We start from the raw sequence: 13,022 nt of genomic DNA, 5'->3' as shown, positions 1-13,022 counted from the left end.
TCAGATCAGCTCACCTTGGGCTGTTGCAGCCATTTCGGGAGTAGACCAGCAGATGCAAGATTTCTGTCTCTCCTTCTCTCTTAACTCTGCCTTTCAAATAAAAATAAGTTTAATCTTAAAAATAATAAATACTAGGACCAATGGTTGCTGCTAACACCACTATACACAGGTATTAAATGAGGACGACCTTGTTAAACAAAAACCAAAATAAAAATAATGCTCATTTTCTTAAAACACTTCATGAGCCAAATGAGGAAAGAGGGAATATTTTTTTGTCTACCTGTGGTTTAATGCCACCTTCTCATTAAGTTTTTCTGAGTTTCTCACATCCCCACTGTCTGCCCCATCATCACAGATCCTCAGTGGGAAGGCTGTCCGGACACCAAACATACTTTGCACAATTCACCCTTCATTTCTATTTCCACATCTCACTAGTGAGCAACTAATAGTACAAAGGCACACAGGCATGTGGGGTTTCACGAGGCATTTCATATGTGGGGAAGTGTGTTGCTGATGCCCATGTGTTAATTCTGTAATGCATGATATATAAACTGGACAATGCAAACTGAACAACAGAAAAGAGACAAACACATTGCTAACCTGCACTTAAGAGTGTCAAGCTACATAGCACCATTTCCAAGGTTGACAGTGTCCTTTCTAACTTATCCAGAATTGGGATCTTGTAAAGTTGAGTATGTTGAGAATCACTTTCCTGCAGCAAATGTCTATTTAACAACTATGAATTTTGCAGTGAAAATTTTGGCAAGGTGGAAGCATATGTCAGATGACTTGTGAGGCAACAAATTGGGGGCAAAGGCTTAAAGTGAAAAATGAAACAAGGTTTATTTAGATTTTTAAAAAATATATATAAATAACAAAATAATTGTCAAAACTGAAACAAAAACTGGTGTTATGTGATTAACCATTTCCAAGCACATTTAACTGTGAATATAAAAAATAAACTCTATCATTTTTATTTGCCTTTTTTCCAGCTTTGACTACAGGAATGTTTTTGGAAGCCTGAGGTCCTAGGAAAATTTCACAGCTATGAGGGTTACAGCCCATTCCCATGGGGAAAGACATTTTCTAATCTTGGGGGTTCTGAACAACTAGAACCCTAAGGACCTCTCTTCAGGATCCTTCTCACATGCGGCCAGTGCAGCCATCATACATTCAACTTCAGTACGAGCAGTCTTTAGGCCTCCTGAGGGCATCATCTCTTCTGGCAGCCTGGCCTTGCAGTCACTGCTATCTTCCTAACAAGTAGCCTCCTGAGCTGCAGTGACACTGTGATTAGCAAAGCCAAAGTCACAGCATGTCGGACCTTTCCTCCTAGATGTGAGATGGCTGCTGGGGAGCAGGAGGATTAGGGAGGATTTGCATCAAGCTCTTGTTCACGCACAGGGTTGGTGGAAAGGCTGCCACCTGGCAGACACATGGGCTCAGTGCTGGAGTGAACTGAGTATACTTACCCATCACCACACAAGGAAGTTCAAGTAAATTAACAAGTCCCTCTGAACCAAGCCCCTCAAAACAGAGGCAAATTTGGTGAGACAAGGTCATTGCTGAGGCCATGACCTTGGTTCACCTGGTCCTTTCCTGAAGAATCATGTCCATTTCCTGATTCAAGAGGCACCTCTGGCCAGGACAGAGCACAGAGGGGAGACTGAACTTCATGTAAGGCCATGCCACGTGGGATTCAGAAGTTGCAGCTGAGTCTATAGCATAAGAAGATGGCAAGCTTAGTAAACATCCAGAGCTGGAATGAGCCAGGGCTGGACCACACTCCTGGAGCATCTTGACTAGGGCAGCTTAACGGCTGTTGCCCAGATGTCGTTGCTGGGGAGCGGGGGCAGGACCCATCCTTGGGGAACAGAGTGGCCTTTGGGATGGTCGGACGGCACCAAGTACTGATCCCAGTCGTGCCTGAACAAGAACATTGTACAACTGTTTACTTCTGGCTCGTACCAAGCAAGGTGTTTAGCAATTAATTCTGTTTCTGGGACTTAGCTTTCAAATCACTGATAACACAAATCTGTCACAGAACTTGGCTTCTAGGAATTAGGCAAAAGAGCACTATTTTTTAACTGTACTCATATATATGAGGAAAATATAAAGAACATCTAGCACTGTGGATAACCAAATATGAATATAAACATGACCCTCACTATTGCTAATTCTGCAGCTTTGCCTGCTCACTAGAATTTATGCCCACAACATTAACCCCCTAGGCTCTTCCATAGATACCTGCAGACATACATATACAGTGGCAACAAATCTGAGTCACCAACATGCAATTTGTCACACCCGAAATCATACAAGGTCATATTTGCTCTTATTTTCAGCATTTAAGACTTTTCGCAGGCCCTTTGTTGCCACACTTAACATTTCTGAGCTTTCTAGTGGTGATTTCACCACTTACAGAGTCCCCAGCGAGAGCTAAAGGGCTGCCCAGAGTTCCTAAGCACATGAGGGCTGGGATGTGCCTTGTGGAGAAACTGTTACAGAAGTTTCAATCAGGCACAAGTTGTAATGTCATTAACAAGTTCCATGTTCTATTTGTTACTCAATACCATGTCAATTAATTCCATAATGTTGTAAATTGTTGTTGATGTTATGTTGTGGTTTTTAACTGATCGGGATGATATTCTGCCAACTCTGCTTTCAGACCAGAGATGGTCTCCCCAAGAAACCGCTGAATTTATCTGGACAATAAGATGCTGGACTCAATGCTTGCAATGCAAAAATCTTGACGGAATTTGAACTGTAATAATGCAACAAGGTGGAGGAATCCACCATGGGCGGAGGGTATGGGGAAGGGTGGGGAGAATCCCAGAGCCTATGAGACAGTGTCACATAATGCAATCTAATTAATAAAAAATAATATATATATATATAAAGTTCCATGTTCATCAGTCAACAATATGCATTAGTTATGTGTCTTTACCAGAAGCACACATAAACCAAGGCATTGATTGGTGGAGAATGACATACTGTTAGATTTTCAGAGGGGATCTTGGCCACAACGGCCAGTGCTGCGCCGATCCGAAGCCACGAGCCAGGAACTTCTTTCCGGGTCTCCCACGAGAGTACAGGGTCCCAAGGCCCTTGGCCGTCCTCAACTGCTTGCCCAGGCCACAAGCAGGGAGCTGGATGGGAAGTGGACCTGCCGGGATTAGAACCGGCGCCCATATGGGATCCCGGTGCATTCAAGGCAAGGACCTTAACCATTACGCTATCACGCCGGGCCCACATGGTGATTTTTCAAAAGACAGCTGAGTTTGAGGGCCATATTCTAGCTCACCACCTTCATTTCATAAGTAACTAAGTGAGACCCTGAAGACTTTACCCAGCTTATCAGCAGCTGTAGATTTCAGTAAGATGCCTGGCTCCTAGCTCTCTAGGCCTTGGCTTGTTAAGAGCTTGAAGCCAGCTGGGTTTTAAGCAGTCTCCACCAACAAGGACACAGGCTCTTTCTTCCTGTTCAGCACCAGAATAGAAATGGGAAAGCCAGCCCATGCTTTAAATCAGCATTAACAGCTACACAAAACGGCAAGTCGCCACTTGAATTTCAGGTCCTTCAATTGTTAAAATAGGAGCATTACTGCTAATGATACATGTGAACTAAAGAAAGACATGGGTCTGGAATCTCGAAAATTGGAACCACAAATCCATAAGCAAGAAGACACAGTAGGGCCAGGCATGGTGGCCTAGTAAAAGTCTTCTCCTTGCAGGCGCCAGGATCCCATATGGGAACCAGTTCTAATCCTGAAGGCTCCACTTCCCATCCCACTCCCTGCTTGTGGCCTAGAAAAGCAGTTGAGGACGGCCCAAAGCCTTGGGACCCTGCACCCATGTGGGAGACTCGGAAAAGCTCCTGTCCTGGTTTCAGATCAGCTCAGCTCCGGCCGCTGCAGCCACTTAGGAACTGAGTCATTGGACATCATCGGATGGAAGCTCTTTCACTCTTTCTCTCCTTTTTTCTCTGTACATCTGACTTTCCAATAAAAATAAATAAAAAGTCTAAAAGAAAAAGATACAGTAGTGGACCCCATCAACACAAATGCTTTATCAAGTTGAGAACTTGGAGGAGGACACCGCGGAGCTTGCCCTGACCTGATCCGGAAGAGAGCCGGAAGGGAGTGCTCAGCCTGGAGGTAATACTGACGGAAAGGCTGCAGCAGGTGAGCAAGCGGGAACTCGTCTGGAAGGAAAAAGGCACAGTGAATCATCATCAGAAAAGGCGCCTATGGGGTCTGCTTCTCAAGGTGAGCTGACGGGGCCTAGAGGTGTCACGGTGTGATCCAGTATATTTCTCCTATACCTCTGATTCCACAACAGGGCCCAGAAGCTCAAGTCCAGAAGGTGTCACTTATTGCTACTTCTTTTAGACTAATTTGAAATCACCAATGATGAAAAAAGCTGTGAACCTAGTCTCCTTCTCTCCACTGGCTAGAGGGGAAACTTACCCGGATCCCCAAATAATTTGGATTCAATTTCACGTTTCTGAAGCAAAATCTTCTCTTTTTCTTTCCTTTGTTTCTTTTCCAATTCTCTTTTCCTCTCTTCTTCTTGTTCTCCCTCCAACATAACTCTGAGGGCTCTCTCTTCAGCCTCATAGAGCTCAGAGCGTTTCTTGATGAGTTTTCTCAGGCGCTGAAGATGATGTTCAAAAGTCTCATCTGCTGAGGCTGGCGGGCACACTCCTGGGCAAAAAGAACAAAAGCATATTCTTTCTTCTTTACATTTTTATTGGAAAGTCAGATATGACAGGGAGAAGGAAAGGCAGAGACAAAAATCCACTGGTTCACTCCCTAAGTGGCCATGATGGTCACAGCTGAGCCAATCCAAAGCCAGGAGCCAGGAGCCTCCTCCAGGTCTCCCACACAGGTGCAGGGTCCCAAGGCTTTGGGCCGTCCTCGACTGCTTTCCCAGGCCACACGTATGAAGTTGGAAGGGAACGGAGCAGCTGGGACACAAACTGGCACCCATATGGGATCCTGGTGCATGCAAAGCAAGGACTTTAGTCACTAGGCTATTGCACTGGGCCCTATTTATTTTTAAAGACTTATTTCTTATTTATTTGAAAGACAAAGAGACAGAGGCTGAGCCGGAAATAGCTTCTGTGAGCTGTAGCTGAGTCTGGGAAAGTCAGGAACCAGGAATTTCATTTGGGTGGCAGGAGCTCAAGCACCTGAATCATCCTCTGTTGCCTCCCAGGCACATTAGCAGGAAGCTGGATCAGAGTAGGCGGGGCCTGAACCAGGAACTTCAATATGGTATACACATTCCAACAGCAGCTTAACTGTGCTACCACAACATTGCCCCTCAAATAGCATTTTAGATGCCAACTTTTTCTAGTCCCCAAATCCATGTACTAATTAACAGCCTCAAATTCCAATCTACAATATAAGTTTGATTAGAATTTGAAGATTCTTCGAAGTTCTATCTTCAAAGGTTCAGTTTCATCTTTTTCAGTCTCCAATTGCTCTGACTGTACCCTGATCACTTTCTCCAACTCCTCCCTCTGGATCATGCCATTTAACTTTTGGTTTTTACTATTTCTACTGGTTTTGACCTTCCAATTGGGATAATGAGAAGTCTTAATCTTCATTGTTCATGGGGTTCCTTTACTGTCAACTCTCAGGCACTGAGAAATTTAAGCTGTCACCATGATGTTCCTGCAATAATTTCATAGCTTCTTTAATTTTTCTTGAAAGGTCAGAGACTAAATGCTATAAGGTTTGGAGCTGGCATGGGAGGGTAGCCAGCCAATCCTTTACTTTCAGTTCTGGTGTCCCACGTAAGTGCCAGGTTATGTCTTGGTTGCTCCACTTCCCATCCAGCTTCCTGGCTTATGGCCTAGGAATTAGTGGAGACTGGCTCAAGTCCTTGGGACCGTGTACCCAAACAGGAGAGGCAGCAGAGGCTCCTGGCTTAGATAAGCTAAGCTCTGGCCACTGTAGCCATGTGGAAAGTGAACTGTCTTGCATTCTCAATGTAAATCTGGAAGATTAGCCAGAAGAGCCAACGCACCAGTCCCTCATATTCTGCTTATTTGCATTATATACATATACACACATATGTGTAAAATTTTAATTACATACAATCATAAATGTATATTTAAAAGATGCATTTATTTATTTGAAAGACAGAGGTACATAAGAAGATCTTCCACCTGCTGCTTCATTCTACAGTGGCCAGAGCTGTGCTGGTTTGAAGCCTGGAACTTCTTCCAGGTCTCCCACATGTGTGCAGGGGTCCAAGCACCTGGGCCATCTTTCACAGCTTTCCCAGGTTCATTAGCAGGGAGCTGGACTGGTAGAACAGCCAAGACTCAAACCAGTGCCCATGTGGTGTATCAGTGCCACAGGCAGTGGCTTTACTCACAACACCACAGTGCTGGCCCTTCATTATTTTTAAATTTATTACTGCTTTCAACTCACTTCCATACTATCCGTCTCTGACCAGTCAACAGCTTTTCCTGCCTCTTTCCCTCTTAGATGTTCTCAACCTCTCTCAGCTCTGGCACTGAAATCTATCTTAAGATCTCTGAGTAGGCCCGGTATAGTAGCCTAGTGGCTGAAGTCCTTACCTTGCATGCACCAGGATCCCATATGGGTGCTGGTTTATATCCAGTCTGCTCTACTTCCCATCCAGCTCCCTGCCTGTGGCCTGGAAAAGCAGTAGAGGACGGCCCAGAACTTTGGGATCCTGCACCGCTGTGGGAGACCTCAAATAAGCTCCTGGCTTCTGGCTTTGGATCGGCTCAGCTCTGGTCATTGCAGCCACTTTGGGACTGAACCAACAGATGGAGGATCATTCTCTTTCCTCTCTGTAAATATGAATTTCCAATAAAATAGTTGAAATAAATCTTAAAATTAACTACATCTTTAAGTGCAGGTTAAGGGCGGCCCTGCTCAAAGGACCAGCTTCATCTATCAGCATTTCCTCGGGGAGCCTGCCCATCGTGTGGACAGGCGCTAGAAAACTGCTCCATCTCTACTGTAAGAACACAGTGCTGGTTAGCAAATCATTTCCTGTCTCAGTCTGTTCACTCCCCAGAGGCCTCTTCTTCTGAGAGATCATAATTCTTTCTTCTTGGATCAAAGTGAGAAAGGCAGATATTGAAAAACTATGTTGGTTAATTCACTTGGTTAGAGTTTACGGAGTCCCCGCCTCATGGGAGACCTGGGGCAGGGAGACATCCAACAGCAGCTTGCAGGATTTGCTTTCTAGTAAAGAAGAGAAATGGTTGGGTGACACGGCAGATGCTACCTTTCCTCTGAGCCCCAAGTCTCCTGGAGACAATGGGATCATCTAACTCCGAGAGCCGGAAGGGAACTGATCACTCTGAAAGCTGTCATACTGCTTAGATGGTGAGCAAGTCTCACTGGATGCACAAGGGTACCACCCCAACACAACCTACTTGGGGTCTAAGGAAGCTGTGGCTTTTGCTCCTATGAGGGTACTTCAAAAAGCCTACACTAAATGGATTTCAAAATTTATTGTGAGGGAAGGTACGTAACACAGTAATTATATCGCTGCTTGGGAAGTCCACATTCTGTACTAGGGTGCCTGGTGCAAGTCCTGGCTACTTTGCTTCTGATTCAGCTTCCTGCTAATGTGCAACCAAGGGGGCAGCAGATGATTGTTCAAGTAACTCGAGACCCTGTAATCGAGGTGGGCGACCAGGACTGAGTTCCTGCCTTGTGACTTCAGTCTGGCTGGTCACAGGTATCTGAAGACTGAGCCAGCCATGGAAGAACTCTTTCCACATGCTTCTTTCTCATTCTGCCCCTATGCTTCTCAAATAAAAATAAAAATAAATAACTAAGCTTGGAAAGTTAATTTTGCTAAAAAAAATTTAAAAACTCACATATATAAGAGGTTTCAAAAAGTTCACAAGAATGATTATTTAAAAATATGTATTGATCTCAATTTCTGCATAAAATAAAACTTATCTTGGGCCCAGCATGATAGTGTAGTGGTTAAAGTCCTCACCTTGAATGCCAGGATCCCATATGTGTGCCGTTTCTAATCCTGGTGGCCCTGCTTCCCATCCAGCTCCCTGCCTGTAGCCTGGGAAAGCAGTCGATAACAGCCCAAAGCCTTGGGACCCTGCACCCACATGGGAGATCTGGAAGAAGCTCCTGGCTCCTGGCTTCGGATTGGCTCAGCTCCAGCTGTTGCAGCCACTGGGGGAGTGAACCATAACACAGAAGATCTTCCTCTCTGTCTCTCCTCCTCTCTGTATATCTTTGTAATAAAAATAAATCTTTAAAAAAACCCCACACAACTTATCTTAATTCCTTTCTTCCACTATCATTTTGAGGTACCCTCACATTTTAACAAAGGAAACCATCTGCTACAACAGTCCCTGCTAATCCGTATACTTTCAAATATCCCTGGCCTACAAACTACTAAGTAAGGCAGCCCGGTCCAATCCAAGTGCACATGAAGTCAGGGGTCGCTGCAGCCCGGTCAAGGCAGGCACATCGTACTTACTGCATCAGTATTTGGTTTTGAAGCACAGGGAGATCTTCAAATGGTGAAGATGGGGTCAATGCCTTTGTAGACAAATGGACCGGTAAGAACATAGATCCAGACACACAAATGGAAGGCACAGACAGCATTCCTAGGACAACCTTTGCTGAAGGAACTTGGAATTCTTGGCACTCCCTTCAGAGGCAAGAGATACACCTTTTGGGGCACCAAATAAGGGCAGGACGGCTTTCATCTTGGCACACATGTCCCAGCCATGACAAGTCCATTCTGAAAAGTGTAGTCAGCAATGCTTGGGGTAGGAAGACTGAATCATGGGATTCCCACGCCCATCTCCATTTTCCACCTTGGCTTCCCAGGGCTCAAGAGCCTGTGAGGCTTTCTGCTCCCAAGGTTCTGAAGCTATAGCTAACAAGCCCAGTGACTCTTCCAAAAATATTCTGGGTGAGAAGCCAGTAGTGTTGAAAAAAAAAAAAAAAAAAGGCAAAGCCCTGGTTACCTTTCCTGGCTGCAGCCTCCTTCCTCAGTTTCCTCAGCTTTTCCAAAGCCCGGAGAATATCCACCATTCTCTTGGTGTCTGCTTGTTTCTTCCTCACTTCAGATAAGACGCCATCAGCAGCAGCTTTGAGTTCCTGCTCCTGTGGGAGGAATGGTGCCATGAGGCCCAGGACCAGGAACAACATCCCAGTAGGTAAGATGTGGCATGATCCCGCAGTTCCCGGGCTCAAGACTGCTGAACCTACATCTCCATTTCCTAGGCCTCATCCAACTTCCCTCTATGGCGTACCCCGACCACCACTGTAAACATCTAAAGACCACTATTCTATTCTTCCCGATTTGATTCCCCCATGAGTTAAACCACCCCAGTTCCTTGAGCCATTCCTCAGGCTCTGACATACAGTGGACAGCTGGAGGGACACACTGGCCTAGTGCTTGCCTGCAAGTCAACAAGTGCCCTGTAAAGCAAATCACTGCCAACTCCAACCAGGCTGCTTTGCTCCCTGCCTGCAGCTGCACCTGTTGCTTTCATCTGGCTTTGACGTTCCCTTCCAGGCTCATCTCAGATGTCATTACCTCATCCAGAAAGCCTCCCCTAAGGAATAAATACCCTGGGTTCCTGCAGCATCCCACACCATGCTGGACTGACATGCTCCCTCAAGGGGGGCTCTAAGACCCTCCAGGATCAGAGCTCTGTCCCATTCCTACTCATATTGACATCTGCCCTACAGCTGGCATAGCACAGACCCTCCTTCACTGCCTGCCGAACAGAGTCACTGCCCATGGTGCACTTCACAGTGAGCTCACTCCACGGATGGTGAAGACTGGAGGCATGGGAGCTGGGAACCCCAAAGGCACTTGAAGGTTGTGAAATATGTTAAGCAACTATTTGACTGATTTCCAGTTTAAGGTCTTCAGAGCAACAGACTTGGTAATCAGGCCACCTGGACTCGGATCTGGGGTGGAAATGGTCATAACCCCATTGCATGACCACTGGCAAGTGAACCTCTCTCTGCCTCGGATTCCTACCTGTAAAACTGGGACAATTCCCCCCTATCCCTCAGGGCTGTGAAAGTCAAGATCTGGTGTCTTCTAACATAAAATAATCACATGCTCAGAAACCACCACAGTGAACCTGGTGACATACCATTTATCAGTTGTAAACTTGGGGAAGTCACTAGTGACCCAGCAGCCGATGAGGACAGGATGTGCCATGCGGTAAAGCCCCAAGTTCTCTGTATTTTATTTGTCCTGCGAGTCATCGAGGGACAGCACAGTCCCAGACCCATGGTCTTGAACGCTAGCAAGTGTGAAGTTGGAGCTGGGGACAGGTGACATGCCACGGTGTCATCACATACCTGTGCTCACAGGACTATATGTAAATGTTATGTACTACACATCAAGGATACCGATGTATAAGGCGGAATGAGGCGGGAGGACTATCTTTTACTTTACGGTTCAAGAAATAGAGGGTTTAGACCGGAGAAAAACAGCAGCTTTTGAGCCTCAGGCTGTTTCAGGTTTCACCACCCAGTTAACCCCGCGCGTGTCTGCAGCTCTCACCCGCTTCTTTTCTTCAACCTCCTGCACGCACTTGACCCTCCAGCGATCAATCTCCTGCTCGCGTTCCGCTGCTCGGGCGGCCTCGGCCTCCCGCTCCGCCTCGCGCTCCCAGGTCTTCTCGCGAAGCCGCAACCGGCGGCGCCTCACCCTCTCCAGCCTCCGCCGCGCCTCACCCACGTAGGCGGGCTGGGTCAGCGGCTGCAGCTGCTCGGTTAGCTGGGCGCGCAGGGGCGCGGCCTGGACGTGCAGCAGGGCCCAGGCTGCGCCATCGGCCTCGGCCTCGCGCAGGGCCTGCCCCAGCTCCCGCAGCCGCCGCACCAGGCGCAGAGCCCCGCGCAACCTCGCGCGCACTTCGCCGAGGCTGGGGCCGGGGGCCGAGCGTTGGGGCAGCGGGCAGCTGGTCCGCCGCGGGGTCCCGAACACCGCCTCGAGCCACTGCCGGTCGCGCAGACGCTGCAGCACCACGTCCCCGAGCACGTCGGGCGGCGGCGGCACCTCAGGCCAGCGCAGGATCCAGGGCGGCCCCGGACCTGCAGGCGGTGGCCCCGGCCGCTCGCTGGCCTCGGTGCCCGCGAAGGGCCGGCACTGGGGAGGCGGGAGCGCCGGCGGTGGCACCGGGTAGAAGGCACCACTGCCGCCGCCGCCGCTGCCGCCGCCACTGCGGGAGGCGTCCCCGGGACCCCGCGGCTGTAAAGCCAGGGGAGGCTGGAGGAAAGGGGCAGAGGCTCCCGGAAAAGGGCCGGGCCTCTGAGGCAGAGGCGGCGGGAAAGCCGGGGAAGGCAGCGGCGGTGGCGGGCAGCCGAACGGCGCAGGAGGCGGCTGCTGCGGAGGAGGCGGGCCCGGGCGACCGGGGACGAAGAAGGGCGGCAGGGCCATGTCGGCCACGGAGATGCTCAAGTGACAGAAGCTGTTTCTAGGGTGAGTCTTCCAGGAGGAAGTGACGTCCTCGGACGCGCGACGCTGGCGCGCCGGTCCCTCCGGAAAGTCTGGCAACGGGGTGGTCTCCGTTCCGCCTTCAAGCTTTTGGTTTGTAATTACTGTCGGTATTGAGCGTGGTTCCAGAAGCGCTCCCCACAGTGAGACCGAGCTGTTCGTCTTCTGTGGACTAGGAATGAAGAACGTTAGTTAAGTCCCTCCATTTTGGATGGGGCGCCATTTTGTCAGTTACATGAATTAGTTTCGATTGATAAAAACCCTGCGCCGTTCTGCTCGGGGCTCACAATCCTGAACCGACCGCTTCGTCGGGGACGACTGGGGCCCAGGCTCGAGCCTGAATAAACTGCCCTCGTGCGCTTGCATCGGACTGGCCTCCTCTGGTGGTCTTGGGACCTTTGAGATCTGGGCATAACGTGTGCGGATGCTGGTTACCACGGTAACCGGAGGAGGGCGGAGTTTGCCTCCAACCCAACCCGGAACTGACGGCGGAATTCTGGCGGGCCCCTCGTGCGTGAAACCACCGTTGCACCCACGAGGGACACAAACCCACCTCCCCGCACCAGAGATCGAGGCGACCCCCGTTTCGGCTTCCGTGTCAAGGGGAATTGAAAGGCCGTGCACGTCTCTCCCTGGCTCTTCTTCCTCTGTAGCCTTTTCCCTCGCGTCTGTTCGTGCTACGCGAGGAAGGGAAGCCCGTGACCGCGGTTCCTTGGAATAAAGGCCATCTAACTTCCTTTTACATATTCGGCCGAGTTATTCTTTCCCTGGTGGTCGGCGAATCTAACAAGGGGCTCGTCTGGGATCCCCAAGGTCTCCAGGACCTCCAAAAGGCAGCAGTGGTGAGTCGTTCCTTTTGTTTTTGGTTTGTTGTACTTTTGGAATTGAAAGACTAAGGGGCAAGGGGGATGCGCTGGGGGCTCATCAGTCAGGGGTCCCAGGAGACGTCCTGGGTCCCCTCTTTGACGAGGGAAGTTAAAGGCCTGAAATAGGGTTCTGTCTAAGTATTGGAGAGAGTTAAAGATCTGAAACAGGATCCTTCATTTTGGTTTTTCTCTTGAAAAATTGGTGTTTTTGAGTTTTGAGTGTGTGTGTTTGCTTGACGGACGATATGGAACAGATATTGACTAATCCCCTTTCCCTTTTGACCGATAATTTTAAGAAAGTAAAGGTCAGGGTACATAATTTGAGTTTAAATATTAAAAAAGCAAAGTTAATTTTTGTTCAACAGAGTGGCCCACGTTTAATGTAGGCTGGCCGCCGAAGGCACATTTGATTTGTTTACCATACAGGCTGATCTTATTTGCCCCCCAAACCGGACACCCTGATCAGGCAGCCTGCATAGTCGTCTGGGAAGATTTAGTTAAGAATCCACCCGTAAGGGTAAAGCCATTTTTGCCTCCACAGAAACAACTCCCAAAGACTGTGCTAGCGGACTGAAAGCAACAAAGTGAAACCAAACCCTCAGTGCCCTCTTACCTGATCCTCCAAGGGGGCTGGAGATGAAGAATTAATTTTCCTTC

The 13,022-nt window shown here is 48.6% G+C and overlaps 1 protein-coding gene across 1 annotated transcript; it reads right to left on the bottom strand.

Annotated features, from left to right (window-relative positions):
* Positions 1–820: 820 nt before the first annotated feature.
* Positions 821–11,865, bottom strand: PDCD7 (programmed cell death 7). The gene is made up of 5 exons (XM_004577982.2): positions 10,567–11,865; positions 9,005–9,143; positions 4,470–4,706; positions 4,117–4,204; positions 821–1,926 (listed from the first exon to the last, which is right to left on the bottom strand). The coding sequence occupies exons 1-5, from the start codon at positions 11,440–11,442 to the stop codon at positions 1,803–1,805; spliced, it is 1,464 nt and encodes a 487-aa protein (XP_004578039.2). The 5' UTR covers positions 11,443–11,865; the 3' UTR covers positions 821–1,802.
* Positions 11,866–13,022: the final 1,157 nt, after the last annotated feature.

This window comes from Ochotona princeps, chromosome 6 (genome assembly GCF_030435755.1).
Source record: "Ochotona princeps isolate mOchPri1 chromosome 6, mOchPri1.hap1, whole genome shotgun sequence".
Classification (NCBI taxonomy): domain Eukaryota; kingdom Metazoa; phylum Chordata; class Mammalia; order Lagomorpha; family Ochotonidae; genus Ochotona; species Ochotona princeps.
The sequence above is the reverse complement of the archived record's forward strand: the minus strand, read 5'-3'. Positions and strand labels throughout refer to the sequence as shown.

Coding starts and splice junctions, on each gene's coding strand:
- PDCD7 (XM_004577982.2), bottom strand. CDS start 11,442: ATGGCCCTGCCGCCCTTCTTCGTCCCCGGTCGCCCGGGCCCGCCTCCT. Junction 9,144..10,566: donor AGGTTGAAGAAAAGAAGCGG/GTGAGAGCTGCA, acceptor TTCCTCCCACAG/GAGCAGGAACTCAAAGCTGC. Junction 4,707..9,004: donor GGAGGCTGCAGCCAGGAAAG/GTAACCAGGGCT, acceptor CTTTTTGCCCAG/GAGTGTGCCCGCCAGCCTCA.